At 38.3% G+C, this 26456-nt stretch overlaps 3 protein-coding genes across 5 annotated transcripts in view; 2 read left to right on the top strand and 1 right to left on the bottom strand.

Annotated features, from left to right (window-relative positions):
* The window catches only part of pdzrn3a (PDZ domain containing RING finger 3a), a 30864-nt gene extending 27015 nt beyond the window's left edge, over nucleotides 1-3849 (top strand). The window contains exons 9-10 of the mRNA XM_079402844.1: nucleotides 28-141; nucleotides 260-3849. Coding sequence (XP_079258970.1) covers nucleotides 28-141; nucleotides 260-1750 — 1605 coding nt within the window. The 3' untranslated portion in view covers nucleotides 1751-3849. The remainder of the gene's footprint in view (nucleotides 1-27; nucleotides 142-259) is intronic.
* Nucleotides 1974-9469, bottom strand: ppp4r2a (protein phosphatase 4, regulatory subunit 2a). Of its 3 annotated transcripts, none has more exons than XM_079402845.1 (9): nucleotides 9306-9469; nucleotides 8437-8518; nucleotides 6865-7035; nucleotides 6687-6780; nucleotides 6523-6560; nucleotides 6346-6420; nucleotides 6053-6190; nucleotides 4745-5028; nucleotides 1974-3744 (listed from the first exon to the last, which is right to left on the bottom strand). In XM_079402845.1, the coding sequence occupies exons 1-9, from the start codon at nucleotides 9337-9339 to the stop codon at nucleotides 3401-3403; spliced, it is 1260 nt and encodes a 419-aa protein (XP_079258971.1). In that variant the 5' UTR covers nucleotides 9340-9469; the 3' UTR covers nucleotides 1974-3400. The 3 variants fall into 3 exon arrangements, with proteins under 3 accessions (XP_079258971.1, XP_079258972.1, XP_079258973.1); XM_079402846.1 differs by having other exon boundaries at nucleotides 2172-3744; nucleotides 6053-6130; XM_079402847.1 differs by having other exon boundaries at nucleotides 2172-3744; nucleotides 9017-9457.
* Nucleotides 9470-9488: 19 nt separating this feature from the next.
* Nucleotides 9489-24513, top strand: rybpa (RING1 and YY1 binding protein a). Its single transcript, XM_079402869.1, has 6 exons — nucleotides 9489-9597; nucleotides 10433-10707; nucleotides 11129-11254; nucleotides 15810-16370; nucleotides 17225-17317; nucleotides 20471-24513. Exons 2-6 carry the CDS (start codon nucleotides 10682-10684, stop codon nucleotides 20718-20720), a joined length of 1056 nt encoding a protein of 351 aa, XP_079258995.1. The 5' UTR covers nucleotides 9489-9597; nucleotides 10433-10681; the 3' UTR covers nucleotides 20721-24513.
* The last annotated feature ends 1943 nt before the right edge of the window (nucleotides 24514-26456 follow it).

The raw sequence follows: 26456 nt of genomic DNA on the forward strand, positions 1-26456 counted from the left end.
GACACTGCATTTCGGTATGGTTTACAGGATGATGGCTGGTTGGAGGAGGATAGAAACATCTTAGTAGATGACGTGCACATGGGCACACTGGAGCAGCAACATCACAAGGTCAAGGAGTTCACTGCAAGTATGCTGCAGCAGGTAAGTTAATAAGGGTCAAGTCAACAGTGAATTGCTCACTTCATCCAATTAAAGGTGCTATCCTCACTATAAAAGTGATTTGCAAGCTATTAAAAGTTCTTCCCACTCTCTTTAACAGAGCACAAATGAAGAAGATGGAGGCACTACAGATACGGCTACTTTACTATCCAACCAGCATGAGAAAGACAGCGGCGTAGGCCGCACAGATGAAAGCACTCGTAATGATGAAAGCTCAGAGCAGGACATCTTGGGGGATGACCAGAATTCCCTCTGTGACACTCTCCCAGAAAACCACAAGAAGTACAACTATAATCAGGACACTGTCAAAAGTGGGGACATACATTTAAGCAATGACTCCTTCCTTTCGGCTTACAATGGAGACAGTGGAAACTTCCTTGGTATACCTAGTACGACATGTGAACGTTTCCGGAAACTGCTTGAATTGAAATCCCTTGTGAATAGTAACAGTCTTCAGGGATTTCTGGAGCATGATGCCACACTGTATGGAAAGGGGGTTAATGTAGACTGTGATGATCAGGAGATTCAGATGCTTAATAAGGAGTTGCTGAACATTGAGCTGGAATGCCTGAGTATCATACAAGCACACAGGCTTCAGGCTGAAGGTGGTGATCAGCAAGCCAAAAACCCTAGTGCCAAGCACTTTTTGGAGCAAGTCCACCAGGACCTCATCAATAACCAAGTGGACAACGAAGGCTCCACTAGTGCTTACAACACTGGAGAGAGCTGCTGGAGTTTACATCCTACTCTGGAAGCAGATTCTCTTGAATCCCAAAGGATGGTTGCTGGAGACAAGGGTAAAGGTTCTCCCATGCATAGACGCAACTCAACAACAGCATGCTCCAAACATAACCTCTCTCCCATTCAGGAGATCAGCCCTACCAAGAGTTTACCTGGAGATCCAGAGGTTACAAATCAGGGGAAAAGAAAGCAGAGTAAGAAAAAGAACCCAAGGAAGATTCTTCTGACTTCCTTACGTCATTCCTCGTACAAGAACACCTACATCCCAGCCCATGCACAACATTACCAAAGCTACATGCAACTTATCCAGCAGAAGTCAGCTGTGGAATATGCCCAGAGTCAAGTCAGCTTAGTCAGCCTGTGCAAGAACGCAGAAACCAACCCCACTGAGTCCAGGCCCAAGACGGGATGGAAAGTAAAGATTCGTAGCGATGGAACAAAGTACATCACCAAAAGGCCCATCAGGGACCAGCTTCTGAAGGAGCGAGCTTTGCGCATTCGAGAAGAACGCTGCAGCGTAACTACAGATGACGACGCAGCAAGCGAACTAAAACTGGGTCGATACTGGAACAAGGAGGAGCGCAAACAGCATGCGGCACTAGCCAAAGAACAGCGTCAGCGGCGGGAACTCATGAAGCAGTGCTGCATAGAGAGCAAAGAACAAGCAGGAGCACTGGACGACAAGAAGGAGCCTGATATTATCCAGCTCAGCCGTAAAAAGATGATGAAGAGGAGGAACAAGAGGATATTTGACAATTGGATGACCATTCAGGAGCTGCTGACACATGGCACAATGTCCACAGATGGTACAAGACTACATAATTCCTTTCTTTCTGTGACCACAGTATAAGGGATTGCGTGGTTTAGGGCACTTTACTAGTTTACTGTGTAAAATTGTGAGGGTTGGTGTGGGAAATCTTGCCTCATTTCAAGAGGTGGGTCATTTAGGGACTTAAGTATGAAAGAGATTTGTGAGACACAGTAGTTTGAGTATGTAACCGTGTTGATGAATTCAAGCAAACTACAGATTTCCTATCTTAATATTTTATAGAACTTGAGGGTGCACTAACATTGCAGTTTGTACTGAAATATTTTATTGAATGACTCATCATAGTTTGATGTAAGAACAGATGCAAATCTATTTTATGTGAAATTCTAGCTCTTATTTGCAGTTACTGTCCATTACTTCCATATCTCCCTCTTATTAAATGTCATGGCTAGCAATATTAGGTTTCACTTAAACATTGTGATGAAAATGAATTGTGTTTATGGCCCGATATTCCAAAGAGTTTTATTCAGATATGTTAGAAATGTCTCTGGTTGCCACAGATTAAGCATATCGCTGCTTTGAATGTGAACATTTATTGCTCTTCAGAAATACTGTTGAAAGCCCAAGCATTCAGTTCACATGGAGATCATACAATTTTCACTTTTCACAAAAGCAGTGAACACTTATAATCTACAAAATCTAATTTAAAAATTCTACATATCAAAAAGGAGCTGTGGAAATAGGTATGAGTAGAACAGCCTGTATACATGTCTGTAGGAAGCATGAAAAGTACAGTTTAAGAGATGTTGGTGTTGACAGTGTTGCTCATTTTAACCTTTATACAACTGTTTGCCATTGTTTGATGAACCAAAATGAAAATCTTATAACAAATAAGGACGGCTCAATAGTGGTTAAGCATAATGTGTCAGTCGAAGACAGGCTCACTATATTAAGTTACACATTGCAACCAACAGCACTCGAGCATCTAGTGCATGGAAAAATCACATTAGTCCATTTTAGAATTATTTACCAGCATCAGTGGATTAATACATGTCAGGCAGTTAAAATCAAAGAACCTAAAAATGAAAGAAAAATAGCAAAGAAAGGAAATCGGTCTAATGCTGCTATTGAGCACTTTGTGCTACAATCCAGCAGATGAATGCAGAAGGCAATATGAGGGGAAAGGGGTGTTCTCCTGGAATGTTTAGACACTGGTCTGCCGGTCAACGGGAATCCTGAGATCATCTGTTGACTGGACTAAACTAAAGGAAGTGCACACACACACACACCCCTCAAACATATGCACACATTCACACAAACCAAAGATTTGCCAAGGTTTCACTATTAGTAGAGCAGGAGAGAGATCTGACGTGAAATGAAAGGTGTTTTACCCAACAGCTTTAGAACGTGTTGATGTGGAGTTGATGGGCGCTCATGATTAGAACAGAATTACAGAAAACCGCCATGGACACAAAGCATTCGAGTTACTCAATGGCAAACGCTCCGCTCAACCACCAGAAAGATGAGCTTCCAGTTTTTTTAGTTGTTCTTCAGAGAAGAGCCCATATTAAGAGAAGATGCCCGAAGAAGGGTCATAAGGAGTAGATGTGTCACGAGAGGTCATCACAATGCCCTCCTCTCCTGGTCTATAAAGGATCTGCTAAACTCGCAGGATAAGTGATTTTTGGGGTTTTGTACAGTAGAGTGTAAAAATCAATGTGCGGCCAAACTTCAGTCTTGCTCCATGGTGTCATCTGCAGTCTCTGAGCTGTCTGAACTAATTTCTGCAGTGGCACTGCCCTCTGCCGTCAGCTCTGTGGAACTGCTGGGACATGCAGATGGAGTCTCTGCACTGGACACTCCCTCGTCACTGCTGTTATTGCTGCTGCTACTGCTGACTGGGTCATTTCTCTCGTCCGTTTCCTGAGCCTCGGCGCTCTCTTCCCTCTCCGACCGCTGTTCTGGTAGATCTGATTCGCTGCCAGTCGCCTGATTGTGGGAAGGGTCGGGTGAATCGTCCAAAGCGGATTTGTCAACCCCATTTTCTACGACCTCTGACTGTGTGCTTGAGGGTTCTGCAGAGAGAGGAGCAGAAAACGTAAATGTATGCAAACAGCTGCTGATATGCAAAAATATAAAAAATATTAGCACAGCAGTTACTCACATGACCAAGCTGGTTGAAATAAAACAAGAAACATTTATATTTGTGGCTTATTTTACACTGATTGAACCCAAATCCTATGGTCTGTTATGATTTTCAGTCACCCACATTCCTTATACACTAAGGAATGCACAATATATGCTTTTAGACCTCCAAAGTAAAAAAAGATTAGACATAAAAAAAACTCTAAAAGCCTGCGATTGCCCAGAAATAGCCTTCATGCTAAATCTCCAGTTTAAACACCAGACTGCCTGGCAAAGGGAGACGAGTACATTTTCTGAATGAGGCTGCGCACCAAACCTTCAAAATGGGATTGTGGGACAGGGTTTATGTGAACTCCAGGACGGTTAACAAATGGCATGAAAGTAATTTGGTTTATTATGTGGAAGCCTATTATAGCATAATGCATTTTTCATTGCTGCTCATGTCTGCAGAAATTGCCTTCGCCGTGCATGTTAGGATTAATTTTTGCCAGCGAAGGAACAAAAGCACGAGTGGTGAAAAAAAAAAAAAAAAAAGTGAACCAAACAGCACTTTCCATTTTTGGCATGTTCCCCTGAACAGTTACCTAGCTACAGTGTTAAACAGCTGCCTCTAGTACTCATGGTGGTACTCATGTTGATAACACAAATGCATTGTGGATCTGAGTCACATAATACAATATTAAAAAGACCTTTGGGTGGGGGAGACTCAGGTTTGGACCAAACCACATGTAAAAACAGCCTGGGACAAGCAGTTGACAATCCCAGACAACAGAAATAACCTTCAAATGAATGGGCAAGGTTCGGATGCTTCATTTACAATTGATCTGATATTCACAATCTCAGCTCATACAGGATGTTAGAAGTAATATCTCCTTGTGTGTATGCCAATGTCCACTCAACATAGTTCTGCTGGTAGTCAGTGCACTGTACCTTGATCTTCAGTGACAAATTCGTCAGGTTTATTATCCTTCACCTCCGCAGTGACGTCTGATGAGGACTGCGGTACATCCGATGAGCTCTCTGCTACCGATGTGCAGGGCGACTGCTTTTCATCCAGCTCCTTCTCTATTCCTTCCTCATTGTCATCTTCCTCCTCTTCAAACTTGAGTTTCTTTGCTTCATGAGACTCAGTGTTTGTAGCATCGTCATCTTCACGATGTTTACACTTCACTGGACCTCCGTGTGAACATTCTGCTTCTGACGCTGAAGGCTCACTAAAAAAGACGACAAAACCCGTTTTTAAACTCTGAATACACACTTCTACAGTCCATGAAATCATAATTTGAGTTTTGTGCTTTCATGCCAAGTTTTGAAGTCATCTATTTATAATTGAAGGTTTTTTTGTCCTCATTTTACAACTAACAATTTTCAGCTTTTTGTTATAAGGAGACATTAAAACTGTCTTGGAATCTTTATTATGCCATTTATTTTTGTTACTTCCTTTTAAGTATAGATTTTGTTGTAACACACTTTGATCAAACTATGAAAATCTAACAAAATAATGAATTATTATTCATTATAATCTAAACAAATAGTGAAATAAACCATTTTAATAGTCATTATGTGAAAATTATCAATGAAAAAAATTATTGTCCCACAGTTGTGGTGTCACTTCAACACAGAAAAATTGTCACAGTCACCCCCCCCTTCCTCAAAAGCTAAAGTACTTCTTTACCAGTGAGACAACAGTGTCAACGAGGAGCTTAAATGAAATGCGAAACTATGAAATGTGTGGGGAAAAAATAAGATAAATCACTTGTAAACTGAATTTACTGCAATTTATGCAAAGTATAGATAATATTAAGAAAATATTAGTAATTTAGATATGTAAAATGACAGCTGTGGAAAATAAGGGTAACTCTTTCAAATAAGGTTCATTAGTTAACATTAAATAATAATGAACGATACTTCTACATTTATGAATCTTAGATGTTCATTTCAGCATTTAATGCATTATTAAAATCACAAGTTGTGTTTGTTAACATTAAAGCACAGTGAACTAACATGAACAAGCGATGAATGACTGTATTGTCATTAACTAACATTCACAAAGACTAATCAATAATGTAATAAATGTATAGTTCATGTTAGTCATTCAGTTAATGTTAACAAATGACACCATATTGTAAAGTGCACCACTTAACTGTTCTTCCAAAAATACAAGAAATAAAAAAAACATTCAACAATAGGTCTACATCTATTGAACAAGAGTATCACATCCTGGTGTTTTGTACTTACTTGACTGTTCTGTCTGATTGCTCTGAGACTTGTTCTTTGCTTTCTGTGCTGTCAGGAAGGCCGTTGGTAGCTACACTGCTGGACAGGGAGAGTTTTGTTCTGTTCAGTGGCCTGTGTGTTGCTGGACCATTCACATTTCTATCACAGACAATCAAACATCAAGCCATCAAACAGTAAAATTATGTCCAACAAGCCTCTCTTTACAGTCAGCGCTAACATTTCAAACTGAATTGGTTTAGTGACCCATGAGGCTGATAAAGTTTCCACAATGCTGGTTAAAGTGATAAACTCACCTATCTGGAAACGCTGAAGTGTTGCCAGGGAACATGACACCATTCATTCTGTTCACACAACCTGACCCTTTTTTCCTGTAAAAATAAGAGATGTATTAAAGAACAGTTTGTGAACACATTACAGTGATAGTGAAAGCTGCCCACTCACAAAATAGAGCAGGAAAGAGTTGAACTTACTCTGAGGTAGGATACACACAACTGACCACCATCACATTCTGAAAATGAAAAATATTTCATTTAAACTGAGCGAAGAGAGTTAATCTGCTTTAAGGCTTTCAGAAAACAAGGCACAAAAAAAATTATTTCCCAAAGTTGTGTTTATTTCCTTGAACGCAACATACCTTCTCCACACCCCTGAGGAACTTGTCTGTTCCTGTGTAGTTTCTTTTTGGCTCAGTAAGAAGCTCACAAAGACGCTGAATAGTGAAAGGAATCCTGGAAAAAAAAAAATCTATTTAATTGAAATGTTTTTAAAAAGGGACTATGGAACAACTGTGGAATATGCATGTCGTCCCTTACCCGTTGTATCCATTGACGATTTTAAGAATCCTCTGCTTCATCTCATCAAAGGGAATGTACTCAACATTTGGATTTGCAGGTCCCCGTTGCTCTGGACATGAGGCCTTAAAATCATCCATCACTTTCTCCAGTTTAAAGAGGAAGTAACCTTTAAACTGAGACCACTGAATCCTGATGATGTAGAAAGCAATGATTTAAATGAAGGTAGAAGAAAAATATGAAACTTCACATTTACTTTTATTGTAATAATTTACTCTAAAAGCCCATTCTGATGCTGTGACCTCATGTGAGTGACAGGTTTCTGAAGGGGAGGGATTATTATTGACCCGCCCTCATGCTGCTGACACATTATCAGAGAAGAGACATCCTTGCGAGGGGAAGTTAATGTTTCAGTGTTTCCCCTAGGTTTATGGGAATGTCTAATTAATTAAAATCATGAAACTTAAACAATTTAACATCTAAATTATTAACATTTTTATTAATAATTATTAAAAGTTTAACAAAAATTATACGTTTAGGGCTCTATTAAATTTTATTTTTTTCCAACCTTATGTTTTATTGCCACCAAAGTCTGTGTTTTAGCATGTCTAATTATTTGAAAGCATAAAAACAAGTTTCATTTCTTCTTACAATAGCCTCATGATTTATCCCCTCAGAAATTCTGTGTCGTGTGTGCTCACTTGTGTGTGTGTGTGTGTGTGTGTGACTCCGGCGTGCGCGATACAGACCATGTAACTTAGAGCCAGAAAATAATATGCTGTTGTGTAAATAAGATAAATAACTTATGGCTATTTCGTTTATTTAATAAAAGAACAAGGTATAGACCTGTTCTATAGAAAAGGTAACTTTAAATGACTTCTGTTGTGATTTGGCACTATTGAGAAAATAAAATTAACTTGACCTTCAAAGGGGGACGGGGGTGCCGATGGGGGGGGGGGGGGCACACCCCTAATATAATGGCAGGGGAAACACTGTGTTTGATGAAAAAAAAAAAAAAGGGCACATTAAATACAAAATAAAGATAATGCACAGATTAATCGTTTAAAAATAAACCCTGCAATATTTATTTAAAAAATTAGAACTGCCAACTTTGATTTGTTGTTTGAGGAAGCCCTATAGAAGCCCATTTTTGCTTAAGGGGAAAGGAAAAAAATTAATTCTGACTTCCGAGTTACATTGGGTTTTATTCTCAGAATTTTCAGTTTATATTTATTAAAGCGTGATTATTTTATGGATAAATAGGTCTGTCTGGATCAGAAAATGTTTTTGCACATTTAATTTATTTAATTTTAATGCACAAAAAAAATATTACATTATAAGATTAACATTTCGTTCAAAGAATACATTTTATGATCCATGCAGACCCTTTTAATTATGAGAAGAAAACAAAATCTGAATTGTGAGACGTTAAAAGTCCCAAATCATAAGATATAAACTCAAAAACTACAATATACAAACTCAGAATTGACTTTTTCCCCGAAGTTTAAACCAGGCTAGTGTCCTTGAAAAAAAGTTGTCTATAAAAGCAATATTCTCTACAACAGCATCTGTGTGTGTGAGAACTGAACTTACATGGTCTCTCCTGTTTTTGCAACAAGTGATAGAAACTGATCCAAAATGGGGCAGGTTTCCTTTTCTCCCTTCTTCTCGAAATCTACAGTGAACAACAAAGTAAATAATAATGCTTCTAGTATAAATTTTATTCTATTTCTGTTTAATATCATTCCCGATACCTTACTTTATTTTGTTATTGTTTATAGTGTGCATTCATGCTTTGGTCATTTTGTATGAAGAATGCCAATGGAGCACTTTGAAACTGAAAATTCTGACATGGTGCTTGAATTGGAGAATTTACAATATAGTCATGGAGGACAACTGGATTATGGATATTTAAAAATATTTGTATACGATTTAATATCTTGAGTTTGTAAACAAAGTCAGCATCAACGATCAATGACAGTTTCAAGGCATCACTCAGTCAGCAACTTTGGCTATTCTGTAATTATTATACAACCCACTCACACTCTTCTACAAAGTTATGCCACACAAATAAAAATTTTTTTTTGCTGACTATGCAGCGAAGTTAATGCAAGTAAGAAGTTTCTGACAGTAACGTTAAATAAGCGACTTAGCCTGTGTATCGAGTGCTCACATAGTAACAGCAGTGTAGCTCAGAGCTAACCGGCTTTCTATCTGTTGCTGGGTTGCAGAGCACTTTATCAACTTCCGACCGGGTACATCAACTAAATCAACTCAAACACATTTTCTGTGTACCGTTGAGAACCAATCGATATCGATTACTCGTGATATTTAATGGTTTCCCCAGCTGGATCAGCACCTAGCATCGGCTGCTAGTTTGATTTCCTAGCTTAGCTTACAAGCTAACGAATTTACCAAACCTTTTCTGTTAACCGTTATTGGTCAGGTGGTGCCTGCGGTACCTCTAAATGCTCCCAGAAGTGTGTCGATTTCCATTGTGGAGTTATGTTTGCTACTCTGTGGTCTCTCTGAGTCCAGCTGGAAACAGAAAGATGGCAACAGCGACACGGAGAAAACAGCAGCAAATCTTTAATATGGCGTCGGTGACGTCACTACCTGTCTGCCTGCTACTGCGGCGCATGCGCAGAGCCTCGTGTTGATGAAACTTCATTGTTTGTTTATATAGCAATCTGTAACATTTGTGCTTCTATCTACTGAAGAAAGAAAAAAGGTTACAAATGGAACTTGTAACATGTATGTATACTAATTTTTAGTTGTTTAGGCAGAGGCAGTGATTTTTCAATCCAGAAAACGTATAATAAAACAGTTCTGGTTGGTTCTGATGCTTTATGTCTTGCTTATCATGGGGATGCATTTATCAATACCATGTGATGAATAATAGCACTAGAGAATAACAGAATAATAACAAAGGAATTTTAGAGCTCAGAACTTAATTATAGGAAAACGAAGAGCAGGGATGTAAACATGAACGGATATATAATTCAATAAAATGGAATGAGTTTAAATATGTCTGAATATATTTGCAAGGCACTGTAAATTAAAAGCTAACCAGGGGGAGGCAGTGTATGCACGAAAAATAAAGTGCATAAAAAAATAGTGGCTTTCTCCTCTCAGTTATCGCTAGCCTTGATTTAAACCCTTTCTATAATTTGTTCCTTTGTGATTCCACAAATAGAGCTTATACATGTATTACGTGCCATTAAACTTGCGTGACTTTTCTTTTTAACTGTAACGTTTAACGAGTGTGTGTGTGTGTGTGTGTGTGTGTGTGTGTGTGTGTGTGTGTGTGTGTGTGTGTGTGTGATTTTGCTGTCAGATTTTCTTGTGTTTCAGTGGAAGCAAGAACACCTGACCTTTTACTCGTTTGATATTTGTTTTTTTCATTTATGTCAAAACCTTTCTTTTCACTTTTTTTCTGAGATGTTTTCCACTTCTGTAAAACTTCTGTTTATTTTCACTGTGTAGTTAGATTTCATTTTCAGTGTAGTCTCAGTTTATATGGAATAATCCTACGAAGCATGCCATCATTTATTTATTTATTCATAATTGTTGCTATTTTTCTTCACAGGTCACAGTAAAGGTATGCCATCTGCAGTGGTCACAGCTTCAAACGAGAACATTTCTGTATAAAACATTTAGACTTTTAAATGTGCGCGAGTTATGATTGGCTCCGGGCGAGGTCACGTGACGGACCGACGCCTCGCGCTGCAGCGGTCAGCGAGTGCAAGTGTGCGATAACAGCAGCAGCGGCTCTGTCTGGAGCTCACACTGTACATTACAGAAGCCCCCTCCTCTGGAAGACGGTGTTTCTCCCATTATGGGCGACAAGAAAAGCCCATCCAGGTATAGAATCATCTAATTCTCTCTGTCTTTTCATAAAGCATCTCGCGCGTTTGTGTACACCGGCGAATAGCCGCGTAATGCTGTTAAAGTCTACTTATTTTTCCTGGTCGGATTTAACGGAAAAAAGCGCAGCCATGGCGGATACGGAGCCTTGCCTGACTCCCGGTATCCAGCTTTAGACAAAGGGAATTTAGGAAACGCCTCCTCTCTTCTTTTCTCTTCGCCTTTTTTCACCAGATAAAGCCAGTTTGCCCTTTAGGCATGCACAATCATCAGATTGCAAGTGTAATAGTGTGGTTGTGGAGGACGGGCGTCTCAATACAGCACGTAGTATTAGTAGTGCACCTGATGACATTTGCACTAATTAGGGTGCAGCATGCTATTTAAATACCCTAATCAATTCTCCCTTTAAATCTTGCAGGCCAAAAAGACAAGCCAAGCCCTCTGCAGACAACGGATTTTGGGACTGTAGCGTCTGCACCTTCAAAAACAGTGCAGAGGCATTCAAATGCAGTATATGTGATGTGCGGAAAGGTACATCTACAAGGTAAAGTGACACTGCAGCTTATAAGAGGGAGCTATGCATTCATAACCATCAGAAACCCAATGCACATGCATGCAGTGAAGATGTCAACATTGATATTTTGTCTCGTTGCTGTGGATTGTGTCTTTATCCATACTGACGTCATATGATTCCTGTAGAATTTCAATGACACTCTAGGTCTAGGACAGGCGGCAGGATCCGGCTGCTGTGGAGGTATCCTGGTCTGTGCGCAGGGCCCCATTATGTGATCCTATAGGAAATGGGAAACTGAAGGCTTTAAACGTATAAGATTTGCTAGTGCCGTGTTATGCACTCTGTTTGTTCAGTACTGTGCAAAATATGAAACGCATTGCTTGATGTATTGCTGTGGTTACTAATGCATTGCTGTTTTCTTGATGTTATGTGCTAGAGTTTAGGGTATTATTGGCGCCTATGGCATGCAACCATAGTCTCTGAAATGATATTTAAGTGGATTAGATGAGGAAAGGGGTCTGTCTGTCAAATCAAAGATCATAATATATAGGTCAATGGTGAAAGAATGCATTTTATCGTAGTAGATATACAGTATGTTCGTAGTTGTTTTGCAAAAGCAAAGCACAGATGGTAGTGTATAATTATTTTAGCTGTTTAAGATTTCCCAAAAGTGGATTATGGGATACAGCAGGGATTTTTCTGACACAATTCTAGGTCACTAATCAAATAAGCAAATTTGTGGCATTGAACTCTGTACAAAATATCAGATGTTTCCACCAAACCGATGCTTTTTGAGTCATTTTAAAAAGGATTTTTTAATTAATTTTTTTATTAAACTTCAATTTTTTTTATAGTTTTTATGAAAATAATTGTTAAATTGTGAAAATGTATGTGCAAAGTGTTTCCTTTTTTTTTTTCTTTTTTTCAAACGGTTTGCTCTTAAAATTGACAGATCATGAAAGAAACACCATACCCTTTCGCTCCATTACCTGTTTTCAGCCAAATATTCTAGTGGGATGAATGTGGCGAGTGCTCACTGGGTTTATCGCAGGTGTTCATATCTCTGCCAAAGTGACAGTCTTTTCATGTATTGTGTACGGCCCGAAGTACGCAGACATCTCCTCTTGGCATAAATCGCATGCTTGAATGTTGATTTTCTGACTTTGTTAATGCAACAGGTTCAGTCCCTGCTCTCTCATAGAGAGGTTGTTTGATGAGGCCGGGTTTATTATGCCGTTCTGAGTTGTGCTTCTGCTGACTTGAGTGAGTGTCGTCTATGTCTGGCCACTCTTACACACCAGAGTAGCAACAGCTGAGGGAATCAGCAGGGTACCACACAGACAGACACACAAACAAACCGGCACGGAAACCCTTTCTCTCTCTCTCGCTTTTAAGCCGTTCTCATGCTGTGAAGTGGACCGCACTTATAATAACGCAAAAAATGTCAAAGCAGTTTTTCCATTTGTCAGAGAGGATTTTTGCATAACTCAAAACTGTGGTAATACTCCATAATCACAGTTAATTGGTGCAAAACAATGTAATGTTTCCAGTCTAGGTGTTGTAAGAAAGGATTTGTGTTTATGATGTTGCAGCAAAGAGAATGTTAATTTGTATTTATTTAGCTGAATTAACGCAATTTTGTTCTTTAATAAGATTAGGGGATGGTGATTATGTTCTGTCAGTATGAGGTTAAATCTGGAACAGGTAATGTAATTAGAAAACATCATAGAAAGCCGCCAATCAAAGACTTGAACTGTCAGCAGGGTGTTATTAACTCTGAAATTGACTCGGAGAGGTAATGTTTTAAACCCAGAATACTTCCCTTGCTCATAACCTTAAAGCATCTCTCAATGCTGTTTGCTGTGCCTTGATATTGATACATGAACTTCATGTGTTTGAATTATTGATAGACTTAATGTATCATCCGAGAAATTGCCATTTGGAAAGTATCTGCATTGGTCAGTTAGCAGCACAGCATTTTTCCAAACCTTTAGAAGTTGTTGTTCCCCCTTGCATCAGTTCATATATAATGACAGCCTTTAAAAAGGGCCAATACACATTTTAATAATACCTCATGCAATGCACTACAGCCAGGATAAAAGTTTAAGACAGGGATTTTTTTTTTTTTTTTTTTTCATGTTTTTGAAAGCGGTCTCTTGCCTACCAAATTTATTTGTGATTGTTTGCATTTATTTGATCAAAATAAAGTAAAAACGGTCATGTTTTGAAATACTATTACAATTTAAAATAGCTGTTTTCTGTGGTAAGATATTGCATAAAATGTAATTAGGTTGTCTTGAGAAAGCCAACCTACTGATCTGCTATTTAAGCTTCTTCTTATTATTATTATTATTATTATTATTATTATTATTATTATTCTTATGAGAAGAGAATTTCTGAACGCATCTTTCAAGCTAGAACCACTAAACTCAGCCCAGCTCTTCAGACTGTTCTGACTCGAGTTGCTATATCTCTTCAGATTGATCGGATTTATAGTTTTCATAAAAATGAAGATTAAAAATCCCATAGACTTACATTGACTGAATGTTCAGGGGCCGGTTGCCCCAGCTGTACGTAAATTACAATTTAGCCTAGTTTTGACTAAGCTACAACTTACGCACTACTAAATATTTGTTCGTTGCACCATTACAGTTAGTTGAAGTGTAACTCTACGTATAAACTAAATATTTACGGAAGTGTCTGGTCAGGAGTAACGGTTGGAATAAAATAGCAGACTGGGTGAACTGCATCAATATACTCTTCTTTTACCCGACAACCTTCAATCCTTTAGACATATATGATGCTGCTGACATTTATACTCACATACATATTAATAGAGCGAACAATATGTGAATAAACCTACTTGGTTTTTATTAGTGCGTCTTCAACACCCCATCACACTCTGTGAGCTTCGGTCCGTGTTGTGCATTTTTTTTTCTTTCAGTATTTATTGATCCTTATTTCAATTACAGTTTCTGAATGTTATTGACATATAAAATAGCTTATATATAGACTAATGTTATTAATGTATCGTTTTTAATGGAAACTTGTTTTTACCGTTAGTATATGTGAGGCAAAAGAAGTTAGAATGAAGGATCAATTAAACTTCATAGCATTTAATCAAGTTCTGCTCGCGTATTTGAAGGTTTCTATTGGATGATTTAGGGTAAACGTCATATTATGCGACTACACGTTACTTTACGGAGAGCTTACGAACTATTAGCTACGTCCTGCCTTACGAACAACTGGTGCAACCAAATAATGTATAGATTTAGTTACAAACTAGCTAGTAGTTACTAAGCCTCTAGTATTGACTTAATGTTCTAATTTAAGTAAGAACTTATGAATGGCTGGTGCAACTCTACCCAGATGAGACCATTCAAACTCCAGCTGTCAAAATTCTAATCTAAACACCCTGAAGCCTATTAGACTCCTATCAGACTTGCATTCTAACAACATGCTAGTAACTTGCAAATCATGCTAGAAACATGCTTGTCACTCGCTAATCATGCTAGCAGCATGCTTGTCACTCGCTAATCATGCTAGTCACATGCTAATGAGTGAGTGAAGTGACATACTGCCAAGTATGGTGACCCATACTCTGAATTCGTGCTCTGCATTTAACCCATCCATCGTGCACACACACAGCAGTGAACACGCACCCGGAGCATTGGGCAGCCATTCATGCTGCGGCGCCCGGGGAGCAGTTGGGGGTTTGGTGCCTTGCTCAAGGGGGCACCTCAGTCGTGGTATTGAGGGTGGAGAGAGCGCTGGACATTCACTCCCCCCACCTACAATTCCTGCCGGCCCGAGACTCGAACCCGCAACCTTTGGATTACGAGTCCGACTCTAACCATTAGGCCACGACTTTCCTAATCATGCTAGTAACAGGTTAATCAATGCTAGAATCATGTTATCAACATCTATCTAAATGTTCAAACTTCAGGCTTTTACAACTGCTTTAAATTTAAGGCTAGGCTTTCTCAATCCAACCTAAAGTTTGTCTTGAAATGTTTTTATCTAGTTTATCCCTGTGATACAAAGCATCATTTTTTTTGCATCATTACAGTCTTTAGTATCACTTGATTTTTCAGAAATCATTCTATAGCCGAATTCAAATTCATTAATTTGTAATATTTAATATGAACTTTACTATCAATATTAATATGGAAATTCGTTTTAATAAAGAACTAGTAGATGGCAAAGTGGGACACACAAGGTTTTATGTTTAATATTTCTTTATTTCAAAATCTTACTTTTTCAAATGGTGTTGTGTGAGGGTCGTTAGGCATCATATTTAAAAAAAAAGCATTTTTTGGTCATCTGTTGTCCTCCACTCCAAGGCCTTAATCTTTTTTTTTTTTTAAATGTATTTATTTATATATTTAAATAAGAAATAGAACAGTGAAGGGAATTCTAAGTCTTAATTCTAGTTGGTAAGTAATCATTTAGAAAATTTAGCCATCTCTGATTATTGGGGGAGAGTTGTCCCCCTCAGCATCTGTGGTTAATGCCCTGCTGCACTCTATAAATTGGCATTAGTGTTGACAAAGCACTTGATTTCTAGTGACATTTTCTTTTCTAGAAAACCTAGGATAAACTCTCAACTCGTGGCACAGCAGGTCGCTCAACAGTACGCCGCCCCACCCCCAGCCAAGAAAGAAAGAAGGGAAAGGACCGACCTGCCTGACGACGACCACTTCGACATGGACAACTCCGACTCGGATAGACTCAGCAGTCTCCACCCTGACTCCGACCATCCAGAGAGATTAGGTCTGGACGGAGGTCTGCTGGACCGTGGACATTCTCACAAGGATCGGAGACAGGAGCGTGGCCTAGACAAACCGCAACCGCTCCATACAGACAGGAGGCCTGAGAGAGCAGGACTGACCCCAGACCTGTTGCTGCATCAGGAGCAGCACAACAAAACAGACAGCGAGCACACGGACAGAGCAATGCTGGACAAACTTCAGCCTCACAGAGAGCACATGGATAAAGATCATCCGCCCACGGCAGACTCTGGGATGCAGCCAGCAGAGAGGATGGGTGCAGAGAGAGAGGAACTCAAAAAAGGAAAGATGGAGAAACACAAAGAGAGACCTAAAAGCCTCACGCCCAGTAAAAAACCCACTGCTAAGAAGATCAAGTGAGTGTTTTTATGCAGCCATGCTCTGCAAGTAGTTTTTTTACTTTTAGTTTGATCTAATCACATATTGTTATTAGGGCTGTCAAAGTTGACAAGCACATGCAATTAATTCATTATGCCAAATACTTTTTATTCTGTTAATGCATGTATTTTTACTTTATAACAGTGGGGTTGTGGAATTAAAAATCCCATCAATTTTATCCACAGGGGAACTGATTTTTAACAATTTATAAACCTATAAAGACAGACCAGCTGCGAGTTTATTAATAGATGGTATGTGCTTTTGTTGAAGCCGTCAATCCACATTATTTCAACTTTTATTTTTTTTAAATTATGTTGTTTAACATTGAAAATTCTGGTGAATTTTTTTGTTTGATTTTTATTTGCAATGCTTCATGGGATTGTAGTTATTTCCCTCATTAAAGCCATTAAGCCATTTTTAATATCCCTATGAGTCAAATGAATTGGGAAAAATAGTCCTGGAACCAAGGCCACTGAGAAGTAGATGGCCACTGTTGCACTCTATTAAGGTTTTATTTGGTTATTTCTATTCAGAGCTGATTAAAATGGGAGCAGTTCAAGTATCACACACAAAAGTATTAATTTATTGGATAACTTACGAAATTAATAACTCAACTGGTGAGGTTTCATTTGCTAATCTTCAATGAGGAAAGCATGTTCCTCATTTCTAAATCGCTTTGGATGAAAGCTTCTGCTAAATGAATAAATCTAAATGTTAAAACACCAGTGGAGAATTGCTATAAAAATACATTTACACATGAATGAAGTCCATAAAGTGTGTGGAAAGTTCTATGGCAATAGTTACTAATGGCATATTGAATCAACATTTACAGGCCCAAACTCATTCAGAAAGGTCCAGCTGGGGAAAGTAACGGCATGAAGGCTGGCAAGTCTGTCACGAAGAATAACAAATCTATAATTTCACGGTAAGTTCAGAACTGAAGTTTTAAAATTTGCATGAAATGGAAATTCACTATTTTCTAAATGCATCTTAATTCTTGTTGTGATTGATTTACTGTTTTTCTGTAAAATGAGAGACTTCTTTCTGGTGGCGTATGCTGGACTTCTGCAAGCTTGCATTCAGATATTTCTGCATTCAGTCAACAATTAGTGGATAGAACCAAGTCCCCGCTCTACATTTTAATTTTTTCAATAATCCATCAAATTTGGATGTACATCACAATACGTAAAAATATCTGTCGCCACTTATGTTACATTGTGATTTTAAGGCAGGCTTTTACCTGCTTTAGAGTATTCTTGATTTCTGCTAAAGGGCAGTCGTGGCCTAATGGATAGAGAGTTGGACTTGTAACCCGAAGGGCATGGGTTCAAGTCTCAGGTCTGGCAGGGATTGTAGGTGGGGGAGTGAATAACCAACACTCTCTCCACCCTAAATACCACGACATGAGCAAGGCCCCCGAACCCCCAACTGCTCCCCGGGCACCGCAGCATTGGCTGCCCACTGCTCCGGGTGTATGTTCACTACTGTGTGTGTGCACTTGGGTTAAATGCAGAGCACAAATTCTGAGTATGGGTCCAGTGAGTGGCTAATAGTCTTTTTAGTTGCATAATCCATGGGCTCTTTAACTTGTTGCAATGTAGACAGCTAAAACTGGATGATCATAATCAGAATTTTGGGCTGAATTAAACATTTAAAGATGCACTCAGTAGTTTATTCCTAATGAAGTGAAAAGTAGTTCTGACAAAAGCGTATGAAAGTATGCACTTACATAAGGTAAAGACTCATATATTCATATAGAGGCCTAGAAAAAGTTTTTATTGTACGTAAGCGAGCCCACCACTTATAATGGATGTCATCACATGAAGCTTAGTACTCTTTATCCTGTTATTAAAAGACACGTCTGTTTGCAGAGGAAATTAATGATTGGCTGCAAAAATGTTTTCTTTTGCATGATGCTGCATCACACTTTGAAATGGCTGTCAGTGCTTTTTGGAAAGATAATTTTGCTCTCATGATGTAGTTACAGCAAATACTACATTTGCTGCCAAAACAACCAAAAATTATTTGGCGCACCTTTTAACATCGCTAACTTGCTTTATATTTAAAAGGTTAGTTCACCCAAAAAGGAAGATTTTGTCATTAATTACTTACTTAATCACTAAGACGTTAGTTGAAGAAGTTTCTTCAACTTTAAAACACAAATGAGGATATTTTTTAATGAATTCTGATTTAATGAATGATTTTCTGTTCCTCCATTGAATGTTCATTCTAATGTCATGGAAAAGGAATGTCTTACGGTTTTGGAACCATTTGTGTTATTTTGAAATCACTTATAATATAGTTTTTATTAATATTTAGATTTTTTTTTCTAAATAGTTCTTCAATTGTAGCTTAAATGATTAATTGGCAACCAGCTGAAATGTTTATTTAAAAAAAATTATATATATTTTAATTTCATTTATTTATATATATATATGTATATGTGTATGTGTGTGTCATGGCCAAAAATATCGGCACCCTTGGTAAATATGATCAAAGAAGGCTGTGAGAATTAATCTGCGTTGTTAATCCTTTTGATCTTTTATTTAAAAATTTCACAACCTTTCATTGGAGAGTAAGAATTTAAAATGGAGGGAAATATCATTAGGAAATAAATGTTTTCAATACACATTGGACACAATAAATGGTACCCTTTTATTCAATACTTTTTGAAACCTCCATTTGCCAGTTTAACTGCTCTAAATGTTCTCCTATAATGCCTGATGAGGTTAGAGAACACCTGACGAGATCAGAGACCTTTTTTTTTTTCATCCAGAATCTCTCCAGATCCTTCAGATTCCCAGCTCCATGACGGTGCTTCTCTTCAGTTCACCTCACTCATTTTCTACAGGGTTTAGGTCAGGGAACTAGGATGGCCCATTATAAGATTTCTAACAGAGTCAGTCAATTTTAGATTTTTTTTATCTGTTGGTATTTGATAGAATCCATGATGCCATGCATCTTAAAAAGATGTCCAGGACCTCCAGCAGAAATATATGCCCACAACATAAAAAATACAGCAGTATATTTCATTTTACACAGGGTACTTTTTTTTTTTTATATATATATATATATCCCTGTGTTCACCAAACCCATCTTGAGTGTTTGCTGCTAAAAAGCTTATTGTTTTTGTTTGTTTCATCTGACCATAGAAGCCAGTGCCATTTGAAGTTCCAGTCATGTCTGACAACTGAATATGCTGGAGTTTGTTTTTGGATGAGCTAGGAGAATTTCTTAACCCTCCCAAACAACGTGGTGATTTAGGTGCTGTTTAGCCACTCAAACTCTCCTCCTCACCGTGCATTAGGACGATGTAGACACGTCCTCTTCCAGGCAGTTTCGTAACATTTTATGTTGATTTGAAATTCTTAATTATTGCCCTGATGGTGGAAATGGGAATTTTCACTGCTCTAGCTCTTTTCTTAAAGCCACTTCACTAATTTGTGAAGCTCAATTATCTTTTTCTGCACATCGGAAATATTCTTTGGTTTTTCACATTGTGATGGATGATTAAGGAAATTTGGGCTTTGTTTTCCCTCCTATTTATATTTCTGTGAAACAGGAAGCCATGGCTGGATAATTTAATGTTCATAATCCCCCTGGAGCGCTCAAAATTGTAAATATGAATGGGAATATACTTCAGAGATATTTAACTTAAGAATTTCTTGGGGTAACAATTGTCCAACGTGTATTTGAGAAAAAACATTTTTCATAATGAGATTTTCCCCCATTTTCAATTGTTTTAGTTCAATGAAAGGTTAGATTTTTTTTTTTTTTTTTTTTTTTTTTTTTAAATAAAAGATCAAAAGGATTAATAGTGCAGGTTTATTTTCAGAGCCTTCTTTGATCATATTTACCAAGGGCACCAACAATTCTGACCACTTGTGTATATGTGTGTGTGTGTATGTTTTCATTTTATCTTTCATTAATAATATTAACCCTGTTTGGAATGACATGAGGGTGAATGACCGATGAATTTAGGGTGAACTATCCATTTAATAGTCTTTACTCAATGAACGCTGCAGTAACAAAGTTGATGTGTAATTCCTTTTTTCTCCTTTCCTCTGTTACACTTCAGACCTAAACTGAAGAACGTCGACAGGAGCTCGGCTCAGCAGCTCGCTATAACGGTGGGAAATGTGACCGTCATCATCACAGACTTTAAGGAGAAGACTCGCTCCTCCTCCACCTCCTCCTCCACTGTCACCTCCAGCGCTGGCTCTGAGCAACAGCACCTGAGTTCCAGCTCAGAGAGCACAGACAAGGGGTCGTCCCGCGCCTCCACCCCCAGAAGAGACCATTCTTCTGGCCACAATGAGACCATGTGAAGGGGAAGAGATGCACACATTGCGATCTCACTTGGTGAGGCCCGGAGCTTCTACAGCCACACTCGTAACTGTACATGGAAGAGGGATCTTTCAGACAATGTCCATCTTGACACATCGGCAGAAGTGTACCTGTCGAAAACCCTCGTGGAGCACCTTGTAGATTGATGTGTTGATGTTCACATGAGTCACTGTCACGCCGAGACCCACTGTATATTCTGTGCCCTACTCCTTCAGATATAATCCATGTTTGTGCACCACAGAAATCAGCGCTCCCAAGTTTGCATTATTATTGTTCATTGTCATTAAATCGTGCAGACGACTGTTTTGACTTTGTGTTTAGAATGTAGAATCGTTTATGCTAAATGTACAGTATCTGAGCTCATTCCTCCATCTCTCAGACAGCTCCGAGTCAATGATCTGTTGCTGCAGCTGTTTGTAGAAAGCGAGTTGTCGATAATAAGATCACGCTAGACCACCATACAGGGAGATTTGTTCCCTTATTATTTCATATGACAAACTCTTGTGTGTTTACATGGTGGAAACACAAACTGTGATGATGTGAGTTTACAGTATTATAAATACAAGGCCAACTTTGAAATCCATACGGTGTACCATGTAGACATGTTTTGTGGTTCACAAGGTGATGAGAGAGTATTTAGAATATTGTTCTTTATCTTGCTCTGTTTTTAGACTTTAAACCTTTGCGTATTTCTTGTAAAATTATATTGAGATTCACAGTACTGTCTATTATTCAACTTCATGACAACGAACGGGTGGAGAAAGAAACCGGCAGTTGTTGGAATATGAAGCAGCTTATCTATTTGTGAGATTTCATACAGTATATTTACGGTTTACTAAGATCTCTACTAAAAATTTGGAAAATACTCCCAATATAGCATTGTGTTGTAAACAATTGGCTTCTTCTCGCCCATAAGGACGAATTGCACAGGTTTACACATTCATTCTGATTTTTGTTAATAATCTAGAAGCTTACGAAGCTAATAAAATCCTTCTGAAACTCATTATGGTCTCAAAGCATCTTGGGGACTTTGATGTGATCATTTAGATTTTCTACAAGCAGTTTATTCTTGTATAGTAAGTAACCAATGTATATGAAGTGAGGATCTGTTTTCTGAATGCATGCTGTTGGTCTGTGAACAGTTCATCCATGCATATGCTTTTTTTTTTTTTTTTTTACCTCATGATGTTTAATCTCAATGTCATAACTGGACCTTCCACAGATAACAACAGACTTCTCTCTGTGGACGTATGCAGGACTTCTTCATTTAGTCCTGCCATTGCAAGCTCATGCTCAACTGCATCTACATGTCAACATCCTATTACCTGGTGCTAAGCCCCTCCCAAACAATTTTTTTCTGTTTTGATAATCCGTTAAACTCATACATTGCAATATGGAAGAAGAGGTCTGTTGCTACTTCTGCTTCATCTTGACTTTAAAACGGGTGCATATGATCACAAGCTCTTTTACACGTTTATTAGATATCCATTGAATCTACCACAATTTTGGCAAACCTTCCCAGTGTGATTTAGATAAGACATGCCGTGCCCTCCATGAGTATTGGAACAGTAAAGACAAAATTGCTGTGTTGGCTGTGGAGTCAAGACATTTGCAAATATGATTAAAAGATGAATATGAGACAAAACTACAGAATGTCACATTTTATTATTAGCCGTTTCAACACATACATGTTTTACCAAATAAAAAGAACAGCACTTTTAGAGTTCATCCCACTCATTGATGTGAGCATAAGTATTGGGACAGTTGAACATAAGGCAGATATAAAAGATTAAAAGCTATTATTTAGTTGCAGATCCCTTGCACACAATCACAGCAGTGAGTCTGTGACCCATAGACATCATCAGACTCTTGGTCTCATCCTTTGAAATGCTTTTCCCAGCCTTTAATGCAGCCAATTCCAATTGTTGCTTGTTTTGGGGAGTTTCTGCCTTTACTCTTCAGCTGGTGACATTCATGTTCAATCAGATTTAATTATGGAGATTGACTTGGGCAATCTAAGACTTTCCATTTCTTTGCCCTTATACATTCCTTGACTGAACTGGCAGGGTGTTTTGGGCCATTGTCCTGATGCAATATGAAGCACTTCCCAATGAATCTGGTGGCTTTTTCTTGAATATTGGTAGGCAAGATGGTTTTGTACCTTTCCAAATTCATTCTGCTACTGTCATCATACATTGTCATCAGTAAAGTTGAGAGGGCCTGTTTCAGAGACAGCCATGCATGCCCATGCCATGACACCACCTCCACCATGCTTTACAGATGAGGCTGTATGCTTGGGATCATTGCAGTTCCTTTTTTTCTCCACATTTTTGCTTTCCTATCACTTAGATAAAGGTTCATCTTTGTCTCATCGGTCCATAAACACAGTTCCAAAACTCTTCTGTCTCACCTTTGTGCTTTTTTGCTAACTCTAATCTTGCCTTTCTATTTTTGGTGCTGATCAGAGGTTTGCATCTTGCTGTGTAGCATCTGTAATTCTGTGTCAAAGTCTCCTGAGGACAGTAGATTGTCAGAGCATCACCCCAGCTTTCTGGAAGTTGTTGGTGATTTTACAGACACGTCTTTTAGGAAGTCGTGGCCTAATGGTTAGAGAGTCGGACTCGTAATCCAAAGGTTGCGGGTTCGAGTCTCGGGCCGGCAGGGATTATAGGTGGGGGGAGTGAATGTCCAGCGCTCTCTCCACCCTCAATACCACGACTGAGGTGCCCTTGAGCAAGGCACCGAACCCCCAACTGCTCCCCGGGCGCCGCAGCATGGCTGCCCACTGCTCTGTGTGTGTGTGTGTGTGTGTGTGTGTGTATTTGTTCACTACTCACTGCTGTGTGTGTGCACTTGGATGGGTTAAACGCAGAGCACCAATTTCGAGTATGGGTCACCATACTTGACAATACGTCACGACTCGACTCGACTTTTAGGATTCATTTTCACAGCTTTTATGATTTGTCTGTCATCAACTACTGTTCTGTTGTTTTCTCAGCCGATCAGGTCGTTGTTGGTTGCTGGTGGTTTCCAAACTCTTGATTTCTCCATGCATGCTCTTTGTTTTTGCTAGAGCTCTAACTGACTTCCTCTTTTCTTTTAGCATCTAAATTGCTTGCTTTTCTCTCAAAGTCAGCTCCCTCTTCTTCATCCTGGTTTGTGTGTGTCATCATCGAATACAAGATTCAGAATACAGAAATAATGGATATAACTGATATGACACATTCCCTGCTTTTAATATCTAAAGAATTAATGCAACAGGACACAGCTGATCACTTAGAAAGACCTGTGAGGCAACTGATCCAATACTTATGCTCACATCAGATAGAGGGATGAAACTCTAAAAGTGCTGAATTTCTTAGCTGGTAAAATATATATGTCTTGAAAAGGCTATAACAAAATGTGACATTCTGTAGTTTTGTCTCATATTCATCTTTTAATCATATTTGTAAATGTCTTGACTCCACAGCCAACAGAGCAATTTTGTCTTTACTGTTCCAATACTTTTGGAGGGCACTGTATATTATTGGATCAACATCTCTTGTTCCATTAATTACTGGAACATCAATGAAATTTAGTTGGTCTCAATCCCAACCCCTTAACTCTTAAATCAGAGGGCAAACAAAGGATGTTGATGCAGTAACATGTCCTATCCACCCTCTGGTTTTATATGTGTTTTGGTACATAATAGCTGGTCTGAACTGGTCATTAGCTGTTACCATGCTCCAAATATCACCTTTACCTCCCTAAATAAATAAAAGTTTTTGTTTACATAATATGTGTGTACTGTGTATATTTATTATGTATATATAAATGCACACGCATACAGTATATATTTTGTATTTACATGTCTATATATTTATATTCATATAATTTATATTATAAATATATTTTATATACAGTATAAGCATAAAAAATTCAGAAATATATGCATGCATATGTGTGTGTTTATATATACACACGTACATATGCACAGTACACATACATATATTATGTAAACAAAAACTTTTATTTTGGTTGCGATTAATCGTTTGACAGTACCACTTTACTTCAGTTTAACTTAAACTTCATTGCCAAGGCATTATCGTTCACTGATTTTATGTAATCTGATTTTTTAAGTAATATTCAATTATCACTTCAAGTTTTTCATCTAATATTCATATTTTATTTTATTTTGGATGTATTTCAAGTTTTTGTTAACAATATCAACAGGTTAGACACCGGTACAAAATGGTTTACCAGCAAATGGAGCAGCTAGAAAACAGCTGTCAGTTTAGGACTGCTTTTCAGCAGGAGTTTGTCTGATTACAGGTACATCTCAAAGAAAAGTGAAAAACTGCATTTTTTTGTAACATTTCAAAAAGTGAAATTTCATATATTTTAGATTCATTACATGTAAAGTAAGACATTTCAAAAGTTTTTTTTGTTTTAATTTTGATGATTAGAGCTTACAGCTCATGAAAGTGAAAATTCAGTATCTCAAAATATTAGAATATTTACTAAGATCCATCAAAAAAAAAAAAAGGATTTGCAAAGCAGAAAAGTTCAAGTTCTTTAAAGTATGTTCATTTATGCACTCAATACTTTGTCGGGGCTCCTTTAGCACAAATTCCAGCATCAGTGAGGAATGGCATGGAAGCGATCAGCCTGTGGCTCTGCTGAGGCTCTTCAGCTCGTCTGGATTGTTGGATTGACTGTTTCTCATCTTTCTCTTGAAAATATACCATAGATTCTATATGGGGTTCAGGTCAGGCATGTTGGCTGGCCAATCAAGCACAGTAATATCATGATCAGCAAACCACTTGGAAGTGGTTTTGGCAGTGTGGGCAGGTGCTAAAGTCCTGCTGGAAAAGCAAATCAGCATCTTCATAAAGCTTGTCAGCAGATGGAAGCACAAAGTGCAGCTTGGGTTCTGTGCCTCTCCACTCTTCCTCCAGACTCCAGACCTTGATTTCCATCTGAAAAGAGGACTTTGGACCACTGAGCAACAGTCCAGTTCTTTTTCTCCACAGCCCAGGTAAGACGCTTCTGACGTTGTCTCTGGTTCAGAAGTGGCTTGGTAGCCCTTTTCCTGAAGACGTCTGAGCGTGGTGACTCTTGATGCACTGACTCCAGCTTCAGTCCACTCCTTGTGAAGCTCTCCCAAGTGTTTGAATCAGCTTAGCTTGACAGTATCCTCAAGCTTGCGGTAATTCCTGTTGCTTGTGCACCTTTTCCTACCAAAATTCTTCCTTCCAGTCAACTTTGCATTTAATATGCTTTGATACAGCACTCTGTGAACTGCTACACCATTCAGTAATGACCCTCTGTGACTTACCCTCTTTGTGGAGGGCGTCAATGTTCGTCTTCTGGATCATTGCCAAGTCAGCAGTCTTCCCCATTATTGTGGTTTCAAAGAACAAGAGATACCCAGAATTTATACTGTAGGGATGGTCATTAATTGAAACTCAAATGTAAATATTCTAATATTTTGAGAGACTGATTTTTGACTTTCATGAGCTGTAAGCTCTAATCATCAAAATTAAAACAAAAAAAACTTTTGAAATGTTTTACTTTACATGTAATGAATCTAAAATATATGAAAGTTTCAGTTTTTGAACGTTTTTCACGATATTCTAATTTTTTGAGATGTACCTGTAAACGCTTAAACCTCTGAAATGAATGCCACTAATTTTAAAAGGCATCTGAATGCTTTTATTTTGAAGTGCGTCTGACTT

The sequence above is a fragment of the Barbus barbus genome, assembly GCF_936440315.1.
Source record: "Barbus barbus genome assembly, chromosome: 41".
NCBI lineage: Eukaryota > Metazoa > Chordata > Actinopteri > Cypriniformes > Cyprinidae > Barbus > Barbus barbus.

Coding starts and splice junctions, on each gene's coding strand:
- ppp4r2a (XM_079402845.1), bottom strand. CDS start 9,339: ATGGAAATCGACACACTTCTGGGAGCATTTAGAG. Junction 7,036..8,436: donor GCAAAAACAGGAGAGACCAT/GTAAGTTCAGTT, acceptor CTACATCATCAG/GATTCAGTGGTCTCAGTTTA. Junction 6,561..6,686: donor TCCTCAGGGGTGTGGAGAAG/GTATGTTGCGTT, acceptor TTTCATTTTCAG/AATGTGATGGTGGTCAGTTG.
- rybpa (XM_079402869.1), top strand. CDS start 10,682: ATGGGCGACAAGAAAAGCCCATCCAG. Junction 10,708..11,128: donor GACAAGAAAAGCCCATCCAG/GTATAGAATCAT, acceptor TAAATCTTGCAG/GCCAAAAAGACAAGCCAAGC. Junction 11,255..15,809: donor CGGAAAGGTACATCTACAAG/GTAAAGTGACAC, acceptor TTTCTTTTCTAG/AAAACCTAGGATAAACTCTC.